Genomic DNA, 23,506 nt, shown 5'->3' with positions numbered 1-23,506 from the left:
TGCAAAATCTTTGTTTTCACAAATTTTTGCCACTTGAGCATCTCTAATTTGACCTAGATCTGACATTTTAGCTTGCTGGAAATTTTTGCATAACTGTGAAAAATCAGATCTGAACATTTCTGAATCATATCTTAATTAAAGTCTAAAAAAATTTGAATTTTCATTTTTTTCAGCAAATGTACTATTTTTAGACATTATGGGGATTATTTGTAGTATTTTCAGTTTGCTAATCTGTTATTAATATACTGCTATCATAAACTTAGCAGTTCCGAAAATTGCTGAATCAAACTCTCATAAAGCCCCCAAATTGGAAATTTTCAAGTTTTAGTGTATTTTGTTATTTCTGGAAATATTGGTTATCTATTTTTGGCAATTTTATCTTGTTGATTTGTTACTATTTCACTGCTGAAATAAGTATATCAGATCTGAAATTTTTTTAGTCCAGCTCTAAAAAAAAATCCTAAAAATTGATTTTTCTCAAGTCTGGCAAATTTTTACTATTTTAGGCATTTTTGGGCATTGGTGCTGATGTCACTATTTGTTGATCTGTGGGTTAACTTACAGCTGCAATTTATATATCAGATCTAAAATTTGGCTGAAAGATACATCTTGAGAAGGCTAACATACATACTTTCTAAGTTGCATATTTTTGTGATCTTGGGCAAGCACAAGCATTGTTGGTTTAACATTTTCTCATTGTTGTTATAACATTGATCAAGTCTGAATTTTTTGAATATTTATTGCTGAGATACATTGTCATTGGCCAATTTCATTGATCTCATAGCTTGGCATAACAGCGTGTGTTAATTGGTGAATTGGTTACTTGAAGTTTACACGTGTACCTCTTGAAGCTTATCCTCTTTAAGATTGCATCATAACATTGTTAAGTACTCTTAAGATAAATCTCACATAAGTACTTAAGTAATCTAACCAATCTTAATCCAAGATAGCAGTCACTCATAATCTCTTGCATAAGCATCTCACATAGGTTAGTCAATCATTCGAGCAGCCGGTGTCCATCCAGTCATTTGGTTCCAATTCATAAGAAGCAAAAATTTGTGACTCCATAAAAGCACTGGTCTCATGATAGAAAATATAATTTAATCATAATCTTGCTTGATTTCAACCAAGTGGCTAGGCCACTCATCTTTGTCTCCCAAGTAAGTTGATTCTCAGTTTGCTTTCCTTCACTTCATTCCATAGGGACTATCCCCCATAGCCTGTTGTTGGGAGATAGCTAGAATGGAGTGGGCGAGGATTAGAGTGACAGCTCCCGTCCTGAGTGTTGCCGCGGTGCATGTACAATCCGGGCGACAACATGTACATCAAGCATTTAAGGTTGGTTCCATTTGGAACTGACCATTTCTAGTTTACAGAAACCCTTTAAACCAGTGTAATTGGTCAGTTCATGCATTTAAGGCTGGTTCCATAGGAAACCAATCATGTCTGATTTAGACCCTCTGGTTTGAAACGGAAACCATTGTAAACCAGTTGAACGGCTGGTTTTGGCAAGACTGTCTCAGTTATAATAACACTATATTTTATACACATGTTCATGGATATTGGGAGCATTACATGGAAGTTTATAGCAAAGCTTGAGAGGACACCTGGGTACACCAATTCAATGAACTCATGGCATGTTTTTATCTGCACAACATTATTGTTTTTCCTTAGTTTTATCTATTGCTTTCAGGAGACACCAACATTGTACAAAGGATATGCAGCCGCTCTTGTGATAAAAGCAAGAAATGAATAGCAGACGAGTGTTTTGAAATAGAGATTGTTTAGTGGACATAATTTTTCTGAATTCTTATATCAAAATCTTTTGTTAGAAAACAAGGATCGTGACATAACTTTGGAAATAGATTTTTTTTTTTGACATAAATTTTGTGAATTTGTGCATCAAGGTTTTTGCTAGCAAATAAATGATCTTTATCATAACTTTGGAAATAATTTTTTTAGTAGACAAGTGCGGTGAATTGGTCCACCAAGGTCTTTCCCTAGAAAAGAGATGATCATAGCATAACTTTTGTCAACACCTTTTCTCAAAGATTAAACGTCAAGTGTCAATTGTCAAAGGGATCCTGAGGAGATTACTGGAAAGAGATTAGCATGTTCCTTTGTTCTTTACTAGTTCTACAGTCATTATGCTTGTGGTGACATATACTTTCTGGTTTCATAGGTTCTCAATTTGCTTACGATTTGTGTGGTCACAGGCCCTTGACTTGAAGCCTAACTATGTACGTGCATGGGCAAATATGGGTATCAGCTTTGCTAACCAGGTATTTGTTTTCAACAATTCTTTTTTTCCAAAATTATGCTGTCATCATATCTAGATAAACATTTCATTAGCTGGAAGTGGAAATGAATGCCCTTAATCCATGCTTATCCCAATTAGGAAGAGAAGAGATATCTTTGCCTGGCCTTAAGAACTGCTTTTTATTTAAATGATTGAATTTTCATTTGAAGCATGCCATTGAATTAATATAAGAATTTTCTCTAGCTCTTGTAAAGTCTGATTATATACATACATGCACAGGAAGAACTAGTGAAATTCAGTAGGTATCTAATGGGGTTCTTTGACATAATAGAGTGCCAGAAGACAAGACAGGAACCCTATAATTCTTCTCAGAATATCCTTCTAGTAGATGAATTCTACAATGTCATATTTGATTGCCTTATCTACAGGATGCAATTATGCATGGAAACATAGATTGCAGCAATTGTTTACTTCAAAACTTTTTGTTTCATAATAATGTTTTTCATGGTTCAATATTTTCAGGGACGCTATGAAGAGTCTATTTGTTACTATGTAAGAGCATTAGTGATGAACCCAAAGGCTGAAAACGCTTGGCAGTATTTACGGATTTCTCTCAGGTAAGTGATGAATGTTGGCACCTCATATGGTATGGTCAATCTATTTATAATCACATCCTACTGAAACAATAGTCAACAGCTTTTAGAGCTCTTTTGGTTTTTAAAGTGACTAGAGTGTGCCCCTTTTTATCTAACTCTAAATGACACCCTTTCTTCTTGATTTTAGATGAGGCTGTTTATGTTATTTGTCTAATAAAAGTGTTGCTCTCCTTATCTCCAGTTCATAAGGGTAACTACTTGCCTAATTTTTCCCTTGTAGCTGACTTTCAGTAGATGCTGTAAAAGATTGAATGATATATAAATGATAACATATGCCAACAGCGTAAGGTTGGTGGAGTATTTAGCTGCCTACTATAGTTTTGTTCTTGTTGTGGTCCATTTCAAAAGTGGAACGAGGCTGGGTGCAAGTCCTGGGTGATTTTGGTGGAATAGATACACCTCAGATCTGGGACGTAGACTAGAGGAAGTCCATGTTGTGAAGTGCAGCCTTGAACTCAGGCTGTGTTTTTCAAAGCAACTTTCAAAAGAAGGGAAAATTTATATACAAGGCCAGAAAAATGCATGTTGTTTGATTCATTCAAACCCCCCAAATAATCAATTGACAACATTTTTCTAAACATTTCCTTTATTTATGGACTGCTTATTATTACCTTATCTCTGTTTAATTGTAAGGTAGCATAAAGAAAAGAAATTGAAACATCCAAATGTGATGTCATTTCTCTATACGAAACATTTGCGTTATGGAAATACACATGACATAGCTGAAATTCTTGACAGACCTTATGCGTTGTGGGGCATTTTCATTTATTGAGTCTTGATTCTATCTTTTGTTTTAAAATCACTGGCAGGTCCATTTTTTACATGAAATTGGTTAAGGGATTGAAGCATGATGCCTTGTTAAGGCTGCCCGAGATGCATGACATGAAAGAATGAAAACAATTTTTAAGATAAGATAATTTTATTAATGTCCAACGAATAACCACAAAAGTAGGTCAATTGGGACTAGAGGATACATTTAGTAAGGATACAATATGAAAAATGAGGCAATGAGGTAACACAAACAATAGGACATCCTCATGAGCATGAACATGTATAAAATCATAGCAACAGCCCGATGAAGTGCCCATGGAGAGAGAGAGTTGAAGTGCATCAAAATCTCGGCCTCCTTGGGAACTTATTGGCTAACCTATCATATTATAGACTCCACTCACCCAAGAATAAGGAATTAGCCCTCCTTTGTTGGTGATCGCCTTAACTTTAATCCATAAATTTTCTCTTCTCTTTGCCCTAATTTGGCCCCTTTAAGGCCAAGCAACCAAGCTAGGGCTTGGTGCAAATTCCTATGGAAGAAGGATTTTTGGAGTTGGAGAGTCTAAATGCCAAGAGGATGGTAGTTTCCACAAAATCCCTCCTTTTGTTAGGTATTCACTTCAATTTCGTCCATAAATTTCTTTGCTCTAGTTACTAGTGTGAAAATTCCTTGAATCGCTGTAATTGAGTATTATTCTCCTAACTTTACAGTTTTGTAATTATTATTACAGAAAATAGCAAATAAGCCACACTACAATTTTTCATCAAATAAAAAATATGTTGTGGAAACAAAATAGAAACTAAGAAATAGACGCACACACAAAATAAAATGACAACATTATTTTGGATAATAGTCCTCGGAAAATCCCTAAAGGAGAAACCGGTGCAGCAAATGACGGTTTATTTTATTATGCAGCAATTTGAGAATTATTACAATTGGATGCCCAACTGGCTATCCTCTGGAATCAACTGGAAAAATATTTGGAGATAAATTATCCATCAATTCGGCCTCTCTCCAACCACACGCACTTCCCAACAATTCGCACCACTAGACTAGAAATGCACATGACCTAGCTAGAGAAAATTGTACATCCTCAAAACTGACTCTAGATGAGTTGTATTGCCTCCCTCTACCTCTGGAAGTGACTCACTCTGCCCCCTGGATGTTGATTTGGCCTTCAGCAACTAAATCAATCCTCTTCGTGTTAGTTTTTATAGCATTAGATGTGTTCAAGCCTTGAAATTTTGTGGAGAGGCTAGAATACATGAGATCTCCAAAACCTAGAAGTAGTTTCTGGAAATTCCACCTAGAAATGACTTAATTAGATTATTAACCTTTTTTTAAATATTTCGTAAGTCTAAACTTAGGGAATATGGTTAATTAATCAGTGTTAATTAAGTCAAGGCGACAATCATCTAGAAACTCACACGGATCGATCTAGGGATGATCCTAGTCATTGATTAAGTTTTAATCTTGGTCGTTGGTGCTCCAACAATGGATTATAAGAGGAAGTTGATGTGGTGATGGAGGGGATACCACTACAGATATTCAATTGCCCAGGAAGTTCGATTTTCTCAGTAGTAGCAGCGCAACAGAGAATATAGATCCAGAGGATCAGTTGCAGGTGGAAGAGGAGGGCAGCAACATTACAGGAGGAAGATTTCCAGTCCTCGTAAGAGGCAAAGGAATGAAGGTTGAAATTCTCATAAGGTCAGCGTAAGCTCTGCGCAGAGGGCGTTATGAATATAATAAAATAATAAAATATAAATGTAATAATAATAATACAGCTTGAGTGGGCCTAATGGTTAAGAGCATGTGTTTCCTCCTAAGAGGTCACAGGTTCAAAACTAGAGGGGGGTAGAGTATGTATGCCTTCGTAGACTTAGCAGTGAAATCGCTGCGCGGAGGTGGGTCCCTTGTCCCATAAACAAGGGGGTCTCATACACCAATTTGGTGTCTGGCTTGGCTGTGACCTTAAAAATAGATATTATTATATTATTATAATAAACAATAATTAATTAACTAATGATTAGTTAGTTAGTAATGAAGAGGCATGTCTTAAAGACATGGCCATTCGTGAAAGGGCATCTGCCTAGGGTGTATAAGCGGGCCCTCATTCTCATTTGTACTCATCCTGCATCAATTCTTTATACAATATACAATTTACAATTACTATCCTACGATGGATGTCTTTGTCTACGAAGTATTTTAAATATTTCTGCTACGTATACAACTTTTGGTCGTTACATTTGGTATCAGAGAAATTGGATCCTTTGGCCACTCCACCGCTGCACAAAGCCATGCTCTCCGATCCAGGCCCTTGGCCATCCAAGTTTCATCAACATTGTCGCCGTCGAGATTGAAGCGTTTCGCTACACTTTTGGGAGTTTCTCCGTCGCTAATTCGTTAGAGGCCTTTGGCCATTAAACAAAAAAAAATAAAGAAAAAAAAAGATAGTCAAAGAAAAAAAAAAGAGAAGAAAGAAAGTACATATAAAGATTAAAAAAATTATTTTAAAGAAAAAAATCATATAAAAATATACTATTAAAATAAAAGATATATATAGACCGTTGTAAATTTTGAAGGAGAACATTCATATATATATGAAGGTTCTACATTACTGATAAAATGTGCATGATAAAGTTAAAAGGGAATCTTTCCAAATATCTTAAAAATATATGTAAGAGAAGGAATATGAGATAATATTATCTTGATTCTTCATTAAGTGGTTTACAAGCTTGTGGTTTTAGCAACCCATGGTAATTTCCCATGGTATTTTCAAGGTAAAAGAAAAACAAAAGAAATACAAAATCTCTTTATGTGAATGGTAAGTTTTTACGTGGAGAAAATTAACCAAGTCAAAAGTACATAAGTGGACATATATTTTATATTATACCCTAAAGAGGTGAATAGCCACGTTTCACTAGGGAGGCGAGACGTGAAGTTCATGGAGGACTGAGCCTTCAGGAGATTTCTTGAGATGCCTGCAGGTGATCAGAATCAATCAGCAGAAGCTCCTTTGGTCCAGTAGCAGGGGCAGCCAGTGGGACAGGCAGGAGGACAGTCACAAGGATCGAGTACTGTGACCAATACCAGTATTTCCTCAGGTGTAGGAAATTCAAGGAGTTGTCAGCAGATGGAGCAACAGAGACAGGATGAGGAGGAGCTGCTCCTCCCACAACTAGTGGTCGAGCCAGCAGACAGGTTTGTCAGACATTGAGAGAGCAGAGGAGTTTATTGGAACTTCTAGGATGAACAAAAGACAGCGCGGACAACCTAACAGGTACCAAGCGTTAGTGGCTCAGTTTGCAGAACCTTCTAGCTTTCAAGAGGCCACATAACATCAAGTGTGGGTAGATACCATGGGAGACGAGTATAGCTCTATCATGACGAATGATGTTTGGGAGGTAGTGCCAAGACTGGAAGATAGATCAATTGTAGGTTTTAGATGGATCTATAAGATCAAATATGCAGCAGACAGTAGTGTGGAAAACTACAAGGCTAGGTTTGTGGCAAAGGGGTATGCACAAAAAGAAGGGATAAATTATGAGGAGACCTTCACCCCAATTGCCATATACACTTCTATCCAGTCAATTATATCCCTGGCAGCTTAGATGGGATGGCAAATTCACCAGATGGACGTCAAGACAACCTTCTTGAGCGGGGGTGATAGAGGAAGAAGTGTACATAGAATAGCTAGAGGGCTTTGAGACTCATGAGAGGCACACTCATGTGTGCAGATTAAAAAAAGAACTATATGGACTCAAGCAGGCTCCAAGGGCATGGTATGGTAGGATTGACAACTACTTGCAGCGGATGGGATTCGTCGAGTGATGCAGATCCCAACCTTTACTATTTGATGGTAGAGTGTGGGCCACTCATTCTAGTTTTGTATGTGGATGATCTCTTTTTGACAAGATTATCAAGGCTCATAGAGGACTGCATGAGGAACCTGGCAGCAAATTTTGACATGAAGGATTTGGGGTTGATGCACTATTTCCTAGGATTGGAAGTGTGGCAGAAGGATGGCGATATCTTCCTTGGGCAAGCAAGATACGCTACAGATATTCTGAAGAGGTTCAAAATGCAGGATTGCAGACCCATGTCTACGCCCATGATCACCAGCTAGAAGAAGATAGATGCATCAGATGACAATGATATCGACCCCACCTTATATAGACAGCGTATTGGGTCTCATGTATTGGATCAACACTAGGCTAGATATCTGCTTCGCAGACAATACCCTAAGTCAGTTCATGGTAGAGCCGAAGAGGGTACGTTAGGCAACAACGAAACATATTCTGAGGTATGTTCATGACACAGTGGAGTATGGGTTGAGATATACTCGAGGGATGACGTGAAACCTTGTGGGTACACAGATGCAAATTGGGCAGGAGGTTCAGTGGACAGAAAAGGTACCTTCGGGTACTGCTTCAATGTTGGATCAGGGATGGTTTCTTGGTGTAGCAGGAAGTAGAAGTCAATAGCACTGAGCTCTGCAGAAGCAGAGTATATGGCAGGCAACATAGCTATATGCGAAGCTATATGGCTTCGAAAGCTACTAGTAAGCGTGTTCAGGGCATATTCAAAACCGGCCTAGCTAACTGGTTACCAGTCTAATCGGCCGATTAGCAGGCCCACCAATTGGAACCGGTCAAAAAACCTGGTCAGACAGCCTCTGTGGCAAAAAAAGGCAGCTAACTGGTCCTAACTGGCCGGTTTAGGACGGAACGGTCGGTTCTGTCCTAAACCGTCTGGTTAGGAGGCAAGCCCACTATGAGCCCAGTCAACGCGTTTTTCAATGTGTTTTAGGGGCTTTGGAGGGAAACTAAGGGTGCTTTCCCTCCAAAAACACCCTCTCCAAGCCTTTAAGAGGCCCCTCTCCCTCTCATTTGTCTCGCACATCTGATTTGGAGTGTTTATGAGTGTTTGTGAGTTTGTTTGTGAGCTTGGAGAGTGTTGAGTTTTTGTTGGAGTAGTCATCTTGGAGTTGGAGTTGGAGCTATTTGGAGATAGTTTGTAGATGTCAGTGGAGTTGCCATCTTCAGGAGGAGGCTAAGGAAGCTAGTTTGCATTTCCAAGTAAGGATTTTCATTTGAAAATTCCTCATTTGACTGCTATCCATGAATTAATTTTTTTTTGTGTTACAAATTTATAAACTTCTCACTTATATCATCTATGCTATCAAATCTCTAGCTTTATGCTATCAAATTTTGTAGCTTACATGTGCATTTGTTTTCCTACATTTAGCTTTGGTTTTCCATGTTGCTTAGCTGCAATTATTTTTTTTTGAATGGCAGATTTCTTTGCAAATTGTTATTATTTCAAGCAAACATGGCTCCAAAAGGAAAGGACAGTGCATGGGCTCATTGTGATGTAATTGATGGAAAAATGATATGCAAATTATGCCATAAATCTATTGGAGGTGGGGGTATTCTTAGATTGAAACAACACTTGGCTGGAATAAGAGGCCAAGTAAAGCCATGTGATGCACCAAATGCAGTGTTAGGTCCTATTAGGGCAGAATACATTTCCAAGCTTGAAAATTTTTATGAGTATAAGGCTAGGGAGAAGGCCATCCAAGATGACATTGCAAGGAAGAGGGAATTATTAGAAGCCATGAAAGAGAGTGGGTATGATGATTATGAGATTCAAGACTCCTCTTCTATCCCTTCCACCAATGACCCCTTTAACTATGTTCATCCTTCTTTTGGCCAACCATCAAAAGGAACAAAGAGAACAAACATCCAAAGTTTTTTCTCATCTTCTGCCAACATTGCCTCTTCTAAACGCACTTCCTCCCAGCCAAGTTGTCAACCCACTTTGGATCAACATTGGAAAAAACAATGCAAAGAAACTTCTCATCAATACATTGCTAGATGGTGGTATGATTCAGATATCCCATTTAATGTTGCTCGCTCACCTTATTACCAACCTATGTGGGACTCTGTTATAGCTGCAGGAAAAGGCTTCAAAGGCCCTAGTCTGTGTTAGAAAAATTATATATGACAGAGAAATGCAAGACATATAATATGCGGAAAAACACAAACACATAAAACCAAAGAGACACAGATATACGTGGTTCACCCAGTTTGGGCTATGTCCACCCCGAACAACCAGTCCTTCCTTTCTATTATCCAGCAAAATGAAGAGACACAACCTACAACACATCCACTGTAATATCCTCTGTTTTCTCTCACAGTCTTTCTCGCTCTGAGACTACACACATATTCCACAGCCTCAATACAATACCCTCATAAAGAGAGGGGTTGCCTTCTAGGGCAAAAAAAAACCTTAAACTAAACATAAATTCTACCGTCAGATCATCCGCCTAATGAATGGCCCAGATTGAATAGAAATTACTATACTTTTACAAGGCAATTTTACATTTGTTTTTAGCTTCGGGGGCACTTCCCCTGAAACCCCCGTCGGGGGATCGTTGGCCCCCAGACCCCCCAGCGGGGGGGATTAGCCCGCCCGGACCCCCTCCTAGGGTATACATTCGGCTAAAACAAAGACCTCTAAATAATCATGCTCCACACCCAACAATCTACATGACTTGAGGGGAGCTCTTTTGCAAAAAGAGATATCTTCCATTGATGAGTATTTGGTTGAGTTTAAAGATTCATGGCTCAAAATAGGTTGTTCCATCATGTCAGATGGATGGACCGATGGAAAGAACTGCACTATCATTAATTTCCTTCTTTCTTGCCCTCAAGGAACCATGTTTTTGAAATCAGTTGATGCATCTGATAAGGTGAAAGATGCAGCCCTTCTATTTGAGCTTTTGGATAACATTATTTAGGAAGTTGGGGAGTAGCATGTTGTGTAGGTCATCACCGATAATGCCTCAAACTATGTTCTTGCTGGAAAGATGCTTGAGACCAAATATAAGACCATATTTTGGACTCCATGTGCTGCACATTGCATAGACCTCATGCTTGAGGATATAGGCAAAGTGGAGTGGGTAAAAAACATTGTAGAGCATGCCAAGTGCATTACAAAATACATTTACAACCACTCATGGTTATTGAGCCTAATGAGGAAAAACACTGGGGGCAAAGAGCTTGTTAGGCCTGCAATTATAAGATTTGCAACTCACTTCCTCACGTTGCAATGTCTCAATGGTCAACATAAAAACTTGCAGAAAATGTTTTCCTCTAAAGAATGGTCTGAATCTCGGTGGGCTCATAGACCAGATGGAAAGGACACCAAAAAGAAAGTGTTAGATAGTTATTTTTGGAAAAGGTCTGTAGAGCTTGTGAAAATTACCGAGCCCCTTGTTAAGGTGCTAAGGATGGTGGATGGGGAAAAATTGGCCATGGGCTACATTTATGAGGCTATGGATCAGGCAAAGGAGCAGATACGGGCAACTTACAAGGACAAGTTAGCTAAACATGGTCGTATATGGGATATCATTGACAACAGATGGAACAATCAACTCCATCATCCTATACATGCAGCTGGGTATTTTTTGAACCCAAAGTATCATTATAAAAATTGGCTAGGAGATCTACATGATGGGGAGGTCAAAGCTGGATTGGTTGATTGCTTGGAGCGCATGGTCCCTAGCCATGCAGACCAGTTGGAAATACATAGAAAACTTATTGTGTTCACTATGGTGGGTGGTACTTTTGGCAAAAACTTGGCAAAGATGGCAAGAGATGTGGACCAACCAGGTAAGCAATTCCAATTTCCAATTTGTTTTTCTTTTCAAGTTAAAATTGTTTACGTTCTTTACAATTCAAATTATAAACTAAGTTACTAATTAATGTCTTTTTCTTTGCAGCACATTGGTGGGAGTCATTTGGTGGCCAGTGTCCTCAATTGCAAAGGTTTGCAATTAGAGTCCTCAGTCAAACTTGCAGTGCTTCAGGTTGTGAGCGCAATTGGTCTGTTTTTGAGCGCATACACACGAAGAAGAGAAACCGTTTGGAACAAAAACGGTTAAATGATCTTGTTTTCGTGCAATACAACCTTCGACTGAGGAGGAACCAAATGATGAGCAAAACACTTGATCTAGATCCCATTGTGTTGGATGATATTTATCCAACATTAAAATGGGTGGAGGGACTGAAGATCCTGTGTTTGAGGTTGATTTTGATATCTACATGGCTTTAGCGGGGGATGAGGCAGATTATGTGGTGGCATCAAAACCAGGATCAGTAGCGGCATCAAGGAAAGGCAAAGAACCAATGGAAGGCACTTGTCGTGCAGGTCGACAAACTCGTGCTTCCATTAGGTCCACTTCTATTGTTATTGGTGGCATTGATACTGAGGTTGCAGATCAGGCTAAGGCATCCTCAGACTCTGAACCAGATGATGTCTATGTAGGTCCTGATGATGATCCTGTGGCTAATAGTGGTGATGAACTTGATGATTGATCATGTGTACACTGTAGACTTGTAGTAAGCCAATGGCCTTATAGCTTGAAGCATTGTTTTTGGACTTTATAGGCCATTTAGAGTCTCATTGCTTATGTATTTTGCTATTTTTTCGATGATATGTATTGCACTCAGTGCCATTTTGATATATTCACCTTTACATGGTATATAAATGAGCAAATTTTGCATATTTTGTATCTATTGGCTTGGAATCATGTTTAAATCTTAAAAATAGTTTTGTTTCATTAAAAATTAATTAATTAATGTATTTTTTTAAAACTGGTTCGTTTAGACCAAACCAATCCCAGTTAGACCGGTTCCGGTTGATAAACTGGCTCATTAGGTGCACTGGTCCGGTCACCTATTCCGGTTGCAAAATCCCTATCCAAACTCTAGTCTAACAATAAGAAAATCTCTTGCAAACCCTGGAGTCTCTAATCCACGCTTGCTCCCACAATGTGCTTCCCGGAAATACCTCTGTGCCCAAGAAATGTGTACTGCTAAACAAACTCCTGCAATGATGCCCAAAGGAAACTCTGAATTGAGCTCCCCAAATTACCTCACTAGGGAGACACTCGAAGTTCTCCAAAATGAGGGTGGAATTCCCGCTCGGAAATTCCTTGTGCTAAACAGCACGGTTGTCTTGGCTAAGCAGCTCAAGAGAACAATTGTTAGATTGTCAAATGATCAAAGATGCCCAAAAGTGAGACCCCCAAGCTCTATTTATAATTCGTGGCCCCTTCTCTCCTTGTGGTCCCCACTCTCTCTCTCTCCTAATTTGCACTCCCTTAGCTTTCCTCTCTGCTCCAAGAGTGCGAGTTCCCTTCTTGGGTCGAATTTTTCTTTCTTGTGGTCCCCACATTCCACTAGAGCCACAAAATTCTCTTTTCCTCAATTCCTGGTGCTGAAATTGCGTCCTCTCCCCAAACTCATCTCTAATGCTGAAAATCAAAATTGGGAATATTACATGCTACCTAAGTCACATGACACGAGGACACGAGACACGGAGGACACATAAATACGAGTATTCAATACGAAACACAACAACCTGGAAACAGGACACGAGGGACACGTTTTATATATATATAGATACCGAAATATAGTTTTTTATCCATATTAAATTGCAGGTTGCAGCTTATCTAATCAAATTAAAATATAATTACTTCTCAAAGTTCATAGTTCACTTTAAAAAAATAAATAGAATCAAAATTTACTATTTAGAAATTAGAATGTGATATGCTTGGTCTTGATTCTTGAATATTCAATGTTCATTGTTCATGTACAACTTACAAGCACATAAGAAGGTAACTAAAGTCTAATCCTATTGATTTCCTCTACCCCTCTTGGAGAAAATGCCACAGCTTTCCGTTTCCCTCTAGATGTAGATGCTGGTGCTGGTGGAGTTGGTAGCAGAGTTTGATATGCTCTAGAAGCTGAAGAACTAGAAGTAGGAGCTATAGGAGGTAGACCACGTCCTCTATTGGTGGCAGGGGTAGCCCGGGCAGGTGGTGTCACCTGGAAACATTACAATCTCTCAATCCTGAAATCCTGAAAAATTGATAAGTCTGCTGCATTTTGAATGAAATCTAAAATTCTACTTTCTCCATATGAAATCCAATGAGGCCAGAACTACTTTCAAACATCCTGAGTCATTTCATGGTAATGTTAAAGATTTAAGTAAAAGGTTGAAAATGAAGATTAAGGAGAATGTCACTTTTACTTTAAGAATTTAACATTACCATGAATAGCATATCAATACTAGGGCCTAGACTTGATCATTACACTGCCCCACTCAAAAATGATTTGTTTCTCTCAAAAAAAAATTGCAGTTGATGCAGGCAACGTTTTCTATCAACGGAATACGCGTTTTCCAAATGCAGGACACGACGAAAACCGGCGAATACGTTTTACATTTTACAGGACACGATGAAAAACGTTTTCGACACGTTTTAGGGCCGTTTTCGTGTCCGACACGTAAAATACGGGACACGGGACCTTGGAGGACGTGTCCTGTGACTTAGCATGCTACTAGGAACCTGATTAGAGGGAGTCAATGATGCAGGCAGAGTTTTCTTCTGTTGTTCCTGTTGTGGGTGGCAATTATCGACTGATGGTTGAGTAATTTAAACTCTGAATCTGCAGGTGTTGCTGGTGAACAACGGGATGCTGAGCTGATTGAGATGACAAATGGGATTGTTGTACTGGTTGTTGCAAGTAATGTTTTTGTTGGAAAGCAGCTTCTGTTGAATCTGCTGTGAATAAGATTTCTGTGGATTGAAATGAGCTTGACTATAACATTGCTAATTTTTTTAACCCATCAACTGCCCAGATCCTATTGTAGTAGCTGACTGGGTTGTCTGCTGCTGCTACTGCTGAAAAGGCTTGTTGCCTGATAAGCTTGGAGACACGTGATTAGGGGATGACCTTTTCCATGAGGTTGGAGCTATTGATCTTTGTGGTAATGAGACAGCTCCTTTACTTCCAGACACAGTCTTTGAGGTTGGAATTCCTGTTCTCATTGATTTAGACATTGATACAGAGCTAGAGTTACTGTGTTGATTACTTGACTGTTGCCCATAATTCTTTGTGCTTATTATCCAAAGCATCTATTAGCAGAAGACTAAGAAATAAGCCCCACACTCTTACCTTCAGTCAAAACAGTCTCAGTTTTATCCACATGCAAAAAGAGCATGGCATAGGCTATTTGACAATTCTTGAGATGCACTCATAATTTCATCAACTTCTGATACAGACTGCATTCCTCCGTTGTAAAAGTTCTGAAAAGTAGATAATTTGAAGGATGTTGATTGAGGAGAATCACATGAAAAGCAAACCAGAGCTTTTTAAAACTTTGAGAATGAGAAGTGCAGTCTTTGGCAGCTAGAAATTAGAGCCTACACTTCACTTTTTGAAATCACCTGGCAGGGTGAGAAATCACTATCAGACAAGCATGGCACCTTTTGCATCAATAACCTGATCATATCCAACCTTGTTCAGAAAATTTGCTATAGGTACCCCTCGTGGAAGTGTTAAAGCTTGTAGTAGCTTTGGAAGCTCTTCTGCGTAGTCTTGGTGTTTTAGCATGTAGGAGATGATTTATTGCCTCTTTAGGTGCTTGCTTGATGGAGTAAGTGATTTATGTCTTCTTTCCTAAGTCTAACTTGGGAAAAGTACAATAATTAAAGTCAATTAATTATTATGGATTATTAAGACAATTTCGAAGGATAAGTAATAAAATTATATAAGTGACTTAGAAATTATTTCAACCGTTGATCTCTTAGATCTTCTAAAACGGAGATTAGGGTTAGGGATTTGGACTTTATGAAGATTATAAAATATGCCTAAGGGAGAGGTGAAAACACACAAGTGGAGAAAGCAATTTTCTCTAGAGTGAGAGGCTCAGCTAATCTGTAGTGTAGAGGAGGAAGGGTGCGAGTAGATTCGAGATCTTCCAGGAGGCTGAATTGTTAGAGATTGCAGCGCTGAATTGATTTGCCAGGGCCGAACTTCCTGAGACACAAAGGTTGTTTGTAGGGAAGATGCAGGACCAAGTTGTTGGTGAGCGGTGGACCAAATTTCTTCAGAAGCCAATTTCCAGTGAGCCGAAATTCTTCCACTGGGGCTGAGCTACAGGTTCCAGTCAAATGCATATTCCCTTGTAATTTCTTTGTGGGTCGAAGCCCTGATTTTCCTGAGATTAATTAATGGAGGAGAATTGTTGTGGGTGTTTATCTATTGTAACATGTGATTGATCTCTCCCTGATTTTATGTTTGCTGCCTACAAATTTCTAGAAGTTAAAATACCAGTGATTTTAATTTTCAAAATGCAGAAATTATTGGGGTAGTAAAATAAATTATTGGGAATAAATAAATAGTTGCGAGAAAATAAATCTGGGCTGGTATTAGAAGATTTAACAGAAAAGAGGGGTAACAGCACTCAATAGAGTCATGAGCCATCAATAATGCTTCAAAAGAGAATTCATGGTCACTTGTAGTTCTTGTTTTATCACAAGAGGCTAGTTCATCAGCATGTGAGACTAACTGAAGCACCTATAGCTTCATCATTCATTAAAGGGTTATAGGTTGGGTTAAAAGATGGCAGTAGTTCTGTCCTTAATGATTCTAATCTTCAACTTGTTTCTTCAAGGAAAGATGAGTATACTTTAGTATGTACTAAGGATCGGGATGTGGATCCTGAATTTACTGATGCACATTCAGCTACGGCTGATTTTGATTTGTTTGAATGCACTTTCATAGTTTATTGCTGGAGACTGCTGTAGGTTCTGACGTGGTGCAAAGTAGCTCTCAAATACCTGAGACTATTGGCTACTAGACTTCTGAATTGTCTTCCTTAGTTTGGATGGTATGCTGCTTGCTATCTTTTGCAACCTCATTGTCTTGAGTTGACCCAATATTCCACTGAATGGTTCCCTACAGTTAAATTGACTATTTCATTTTAGGCTTTATTCTTGATTCATTCTTTGCTCAGAGCACAATGCTATAGCAATTCTCTTTTCTGTAAATAATATGAAACCTGATCCTGACTGCGATTCCAAATATCACATCTAGAAACATGCATGTTTAAAGTTTCACATATGAGAACATTAGCAAGCAGATGCTTCACATCTTATCAATATCCTCTCAGTTCTGGTACCATATGACTCCTTTGTGCTTCTGAGGTATACCATAGCCCATAAGCATGAACTTGAAACGCTAGATGAAAAACTTTGCAACTTGATCAAATGAAGAACCAGGTAAACTGATGGTGTATTATATACCAAAGAGACTACCAAAGATATGACTCTAGTACACTGATTGGTTTTAAACGATTTTGGCAGATATTTACTAAAATTCCATATTTTGAAGTAATGATCAGAAAACATAAATCATAAGCAGTGGACATGAAATCAGCAAATTTTTGTGGACAAGAGTATAAATGCCGATATAACTTAAATGTGATTGTTTCTCGGGAGTAGAAGTAAATGTTTTGCTTTTTTTATTGATTGGACCTGGATATCTATGCATTGGAAGTTTGGAAATTCAAATAGATCGGTTTCATGTTGTTTCTCGTCCTCTGTGCTACAATAAGCATTCATTTATGTTTATTAAGCTGGATAAGTTAAATTCGATTCAGTCCCAGTCTGCAATTGGCTTTGAGATTATTTTTCAACATACATGAATAGACTAAGATTGATCTCTATTTTTGCAGCTGTGCTGCACGGACAGAATTGTTGGAAGCCTGTGATATGCGGGATCTTGATACTCTCCAGAAAGAATTTCCACTGTGAGGTCATGAGTTAGTGATGCTGATGCCTTCAGAAGTTTGTTCACTGCTTGATGAACAGTACAATTTCCTCCGGATAAGATGCTTTTTTATATTCAAAAAATAAAATTCATATTGACTAGGAGCAACTTACCCATAAAGATTCTACTGCAGAAAACTTGTTAAATTGGGTATATATTTTACTTTGAGTCATATATGGTTGTTGTATTATATCTGATTTCTATCAACCAGCAAATTGCAGCGGTCACAGGTAACTGATTTGTAAAATAGATGTTTGTCTATTCTTAAAATTAAGAGGTAAATGACCAATTATGTTGAACGGGTCTCAGGCCTCAGCATATTGAAATTATTTGCAAATTTCAACATGCAGAACCACCTGCAACAAATGTAGGTTGGAAATAAGCTTGCAAAAAGATGTAGAAGTTGAAGTATATTGTTAGTAGAAAATAATTATTGTTACATGTTGAAAGCTGTTTGATACTGTTGGGGGGAATTCATTTGTCCGCTGCATAAAGATCGTAAGTTGTTTGGCATCATGTCCTTTCCGTTTATGCTAATTTTGTGGTACAGGAAGTTTATGGTATCCCTGTTGGTTGTCAACTACAAATTATTAACAATGCAATTACGTGTTGAATCAAGAAATGTATATTTTCTGAAATGGAATAGCACTCATTGCGGTTACTCTATCCATCAAACAATTTGGAAAAATTTTGAAGTGTTTGAATTTCATAGCCTGTTGTATACAACACTCTAGGTATGTTCAAGAGGATCAGATTTTCTAATATATTCTGAGTCTCTGTACTTTTAAGGAAGGTGCCTGTATGGAACTATCTAATATGAAACTGAGGTTCTGCTCCAGTAGACAGCAACCTTGCATTCTGGTAAATAAAAGCAGTTAGTAATGCCGTCACCATTTTTCACCTTTTCTCCAATAAAGGTTATTTTGTTACATTGTAAATCAAAGCACTGTAGGTGGGACTTGAGTACATCATATCGAAATAGAAGATTAGGTGTAGAGACGGTAGGGCATAGTAGAAAGTGGAGGTACAAAATCTTAACAGTAGATGGTTTGGAAATTGACTCACTGCCCCCAGGCATGCAATTGAAACAATACTCAACCTAGAGGCCTGTCACCACAAAATTTAGCAGACTTGGTGCAAAGCCTCACTAAATAATCCAGGTGTTATGGAAACAATGAGATCAGCCACCACTGTCACTGAAGTGGAAACTTCTTGATAAACAGAAATATATATATATATATATATATATATATATATATTATTAATAAATGAAAGACAGATGATGATGTTTAGAACAATGTTGTTAAAAGCGCGAGCGGGATTAAATCGGCGCTGGGAATAAAGCGGAAAAAATCGGAAAAAGCGGGAAAAAAGCGGAAAAAAGCGGGAAAAAAGCGTTTGGTACAAAAATATTCATTTTTTTTCATTTTTTTCAATTTTTTTAATATCTAAACCATCTACAACATAAAATAAATACATTGACACATAAATATGATAAAAAAACTAATATATAAGATGTTTAATATCATTTCTAGCGCTAAAATCACACATAACATTGAATCATGTCCTGAATAGTAAGTCCTGACTCATGAGTCCCAGCTCAGCCTCAAAATATCAACAAAAAATATAATAATGTATCTCATCATGTCATAATGTCATATACAATAAAATGAAAGTCTAATGACAAAAAAAAATCCAAATTTTCATTATAAAATGACCAAAAAAAATCCAAATTTTCATTATAAAACTCGCTGCCCCGCGCCCCCGAGCTTTTTTGCGAAAAAAGCGGCAAAAAAATTTTTAGGCGCTTTTTTCCCATAAAAAGCGCGATTAAATCGGCTTAGGGAAAAAAGCGCGCTTTTTTGAAAAACGCGCGATTTAATCGCGCTTTTAACAACACTGGTTTAGAATGGGGTTTCCTGGCTTATATACTGCCATGGACACTCTTTGGGGAAAGGGCATGATCTTATGATCGTGCCCTTTCGTCTAATCAATCCTAAAATTAAATAATAAACCTAAAACTAACTAATTTTTTACATAACATTGCCTTCCTCTAGAAAGAACGCTTTGTCCTCAAAGCATACGTGACAATGGATGTTGTTGAAAAAATGCTTCATTCTCCCACGAAGCGTTTTCTTCGGGTAAGTCCTTCCACTTGATCAGATATTCCAAGATGATCAAGGTCCCACACTTTAAAAGGTCTTGGATTAATCTCTCAAATTCCGTTTTTTGGTGATGTGGATATCGGTATGGCTTGATGTTGACAGGGGTTGACCCTGTCTTGGCTTCTGTTGTATGCTCAATTTCCTTATTAGGCGGCATCTTCATAGGTAGGTCTTGAAATACCTTTTCATGCTTCCGAATCAGATCTTGTATCTTTGGTGACTCTTCTCTAGTCATATTTGCAGATAACATTTCTAATTGGTGACATTGTACTATATAAGCGGGTGCTCTTTTTTGACTCAGCTTCATCATCTGAGATGATGATACAACTTGATTTTCTGGTGCTTGGAATCCGTGTAGTTTGTACTTCTAACCTCCCCATTTGAATTTTATAAATTGTACTTGATGGTTGGCGGCATAAGTACCTAAAGTTCGTAGCCATTGAATACCTAAGACTATATCTACTCTTCGTAATGGTACCGTGAAGAACAGAGACTCTAAATTAAAGTCTTGAATCTGCAAATTGACCTTATGGCATTTCCCCACCTTTTCAATCTTCTTACCATTAGCTACCATCACTTTCATGTTTGGTAAGGGAAATGAAAAAATATTGAGTCTCTTTGCCATGGTTGCATCTAAAAAATTGTGTGTGCTACCCGAGTTGATGAGAACCAGTACGTTGTTCTTTTTTATCTGTCCTTTTAACTTTAAAGTCTGAGGTTGTGATATACCTGTGATAGCTAATAATGACACTTGCGGAATACTTCTGTCATCTAATTCTGGTGAGAATTCTGGGGCATCTTATGTTTCATCTATGTCATAATCTTCACTGTTTGAATCATTGGTTGCTTCACAATTATATAGGTTCTTTGGTTCTTTTCCTTTAGCACATCTATGTTTGGGGTCCCACTTCTCACCACAAAGTTTACATTTACCCTCTTTTATCCTTTGCACCACATTAGATTTTTCATCTTCACGACGATGTGATGGAACATATTTATTTGAGTCCACATACTGGGGTATTCTTTGTCTTGAATATGTTTTTTCCGCTTTTGACCAAAATATTGGTTCGAATTTCTTTTTCGTTGTTTTTGCTTTTCGTCTTGCTACTTCTATTGATGTAATGTCATGCATCTCAAGTTTTACTTGTAAATGGGTTTTGAGTCCCGAGACATATGACTAAATTAGAGGACATTCTGATAACCCAGGTACTTGTGTTACTAAGGTCTCCCATTCTTGAGTGTATTCGTCCACACTTCCTTTTTGTTGTAATTTGATGAGTTTTGAAAAGAACTCTTTTTCCTTTACACCTTGGAATATTTTAAAGAACTTTCTCCAACTAATGACATTTGTTGTCTTTTTCCACCACATACACCAATTATATGCTTCCCCTTCCATTTTCATGGATGCATGCCTGAGCTTTTCGTCATCATCATTGATGTCATATATCTCAAAGTATTCTTCTGCTTTATTTATCCATGCAACATTGTTTTTTTCGTTTCCATCGAATTTAGGCATCTTGACTTTTTGCCCTTCGCTGGTATGTCGCTAATGGTTGAGCGAAAAAGGGGTGTCGACTGGTAAAGATATCCCAGAGTTGCTTATTGGTAAGAGTCGCATTACTCACTTCTTGGTGGGGTGTCGCTGATTTTTTTGGGGATTCAACTTTTTCATGGGAGTTTGTTGACTTTGTTGAATCTGATGAGTTGTGCTTTTGATTCTCTTCATTTTCTTGTAGTAGTTATGCGGGTGTACAATCAATCTTTTTACACAGAAGTTTCAGCAATGTTAAGGACTCTCTGAGATCTACTCTTGTTTGGACACGGTGATTTTCCATCTTTATTTCTGTTCAATTTGTCATATCCTGAAGATTTTTTATATTGTCAGCCTGATTTTTGATACTGTCAACCTGCTCCTTAAGCTTGATCTCGAAATCATCTAATCTTTTATTGACCTCGTCGTGGTTGTCATTGTCGACATTGAGCGAGTTTCTGGGGGCGTGTATTTATCTCCCAGCTTATTTTTCTTATTTAAATAATTAAATTAAATTAATTAGTTTAATTATATGAGATAAGTTTTTTTTTTAATTAATTAAATTAACACACACACACACACACACATATATATATATATATATATATATATATATATATATATATATATATAACTTTTAATTAATTAAATTATATATATTATATATAATATATATTATAATTATGTATATTTGTTATATATATTATATATTTCATGTTATATATAAATTTATATATTTATCGTCACGTTTACTGGTGGGGGATCACCTCTGTTGACCATTCAAGAAAAAACAAACCTCAAGCGGATATCACCACAACATGGCCAAAATACGATGGTAAGTCGGAAGTAGAATGGACAGCAGACAGTGTTAGAGTGAACAATGAAATGAAGCAGGCAGATTGCAGGGATACGGTGTGAGCCGACAGCGTACGGAAGGTGGAGCAACGATGTAGCGGACGGACGCAGCGGCAAAGCAGGTGGCAAGAGGGCCGAGCAGCATGATTTTGATGGAAAACTACGGGAAACCGTGGGTTTAGAAATGGCAGTAGGCAACGGAAGTGGTGTGCGGGCTGGATGGAGGTCTTAGTGTACCCGCAGAGAATTTGTATGGCGGAAGTGCGTGGACAGGGAGGTGGACGAACAGATGCAGGAATCACGATTGGCAGCGGATGGATGTGTGAACCCAGCATAGGCGAGAGGATTCGTTCACTCTGATACCAGATGAAGTGAAAACTTCTTGATATGTCTATATATATATAATAAATGAAAGATAGATGATGATGTTTACAATGGGGTTTCCTGGCTTATATACTGCCATGGACACCCTTTGGGGAAAGGGCATGATCTTATGATCGTGCCCTTTCGTCTAATTAATCCTAAAATTAAATAATAAACCTAAAACTAGCTAATTTTTTACATAACAGTCACCTTTGTGGCCTAACAGCTGCTATTAAGTGGTGGATGTTATCCCCACAAGGGAGGGTTCCCTAACAAGGCTCAAAGGGTATTCACCTAAGGTAAATGATTCTCTAAGGAACTTGTGAATTATACCATCAAACAAGATCTTCAATAAATAAGGGTTGGATGTCATAGGTTTAATGGTTATGGAGGAAGGTATTGGCAAGGCCTTGACGGCCATGATAGAAGTTACAAATAATCAAGCACACTTTTCACCAACACCATTGGACTAGAAGATGGCTTTTATAAACTAGGGATTTTATAAAATGCACGTTTGCAACATGCAATAGCATATAACAACGAAGAAATAGCCTTTAAGTGATAGGTCCATAAAGTATCAAAGGCTATCAAGAGGTAAGCCAAGGTAAAGGAAAGTTTTATGGTTTCTAATGGGTTTATATGCATAAAACAACAATGGAAGCCTAGACATCAACTCTACTTTTGGGACTAAATTTCAATTAATGCTAGATTTTGCCTTTTCAAATTATTAAATGCAAATTTTATCTATAGAATAATGACATATAGATGCAAAATTACCATAAAATGCAAATTAAAACCAAACCCTAACCCTAGTTACAAAAAATTAGGAAAAGAAGTAAAAATTTTAAGATGATCACCACAACTAGACTAGTAACTTTATTCAATTGGAAATGGAGTCAATTAGAGAAATGTCTAAATAGCGGGTCTTGAAACCCTCTGTTAGAAACCCTAATGACTTCTTTATGTGGGAAATTTAAGGTCAAAGGATGCATGCACCAAGCTCCTTTGATGGATTCTTGAAAGGAAAATTTTACATATGAATGAAGAATCAAGATTTCAACAAAAATATTACACTTTTTAATATGGAATAACATAAACCTTAATTTCAAAAATAATAGCATCCAAAATGAAATAATATGGCAATAAATTTACACAATTCTACTAAGAATCACTTCATCAATCCCAAACAAGTATCTCCATGCAAAAATCTCCCCTC

At 37.7% G+C, this 23,506-nt stretch overlaps 1 protein-coding gene across 1 annotated transcript in view; it reads left to right on the top strand.

Moving 5' to 3' along the window:
- The window catches only part of PEX5 (peroxin 5), a 442,866-nt gene extending 425,049 nt beyond the window's left edge, over positions 1-17,817 (top strand). The window contains exons 13-15 of the mRNA XM_089444941.1: positions 2,217-2,282; positions 2,783-2,877; positions 17,282-17,817. Of these exons, the coding sequence (XP_089301067.1) occupies positions 2,217-2,282; positions 2,783-2,877; positions 17,282-17,360 (240 nt within the window). The 3' untranslated portion in view covers positions 17,361-17,817. The remainder of the gene's footprint in view (positions 1-2,216; positions 2,283-2,782; positions 2,878-17,281) is intronic.
- Positions 17,818-23,506: the final 5,689 nt, after the last annotated feature.

The sequence above is a fragment of the Pinus tabuliformis genome, chromosome 9 (genome assembly GCF_031772625.1).
Source record: "Pinus tabuliformis cultivar Carrire ecotype Pingquan chromosome 9, CPIR1, whole genome shotgun sequence".
Classification (NCBI taxonomy): domain Eukaryota; kingdom Viridiplantae; phylum Streptophyta; class Pinopsida; order Pinales; family Pinaceae; genus Pinus; species Pinus tabuliformis.
Note: the sequence above shows the minus strand (reverse complement) of the source record. Positions and strands in the feature narration are given on the sequence as shown.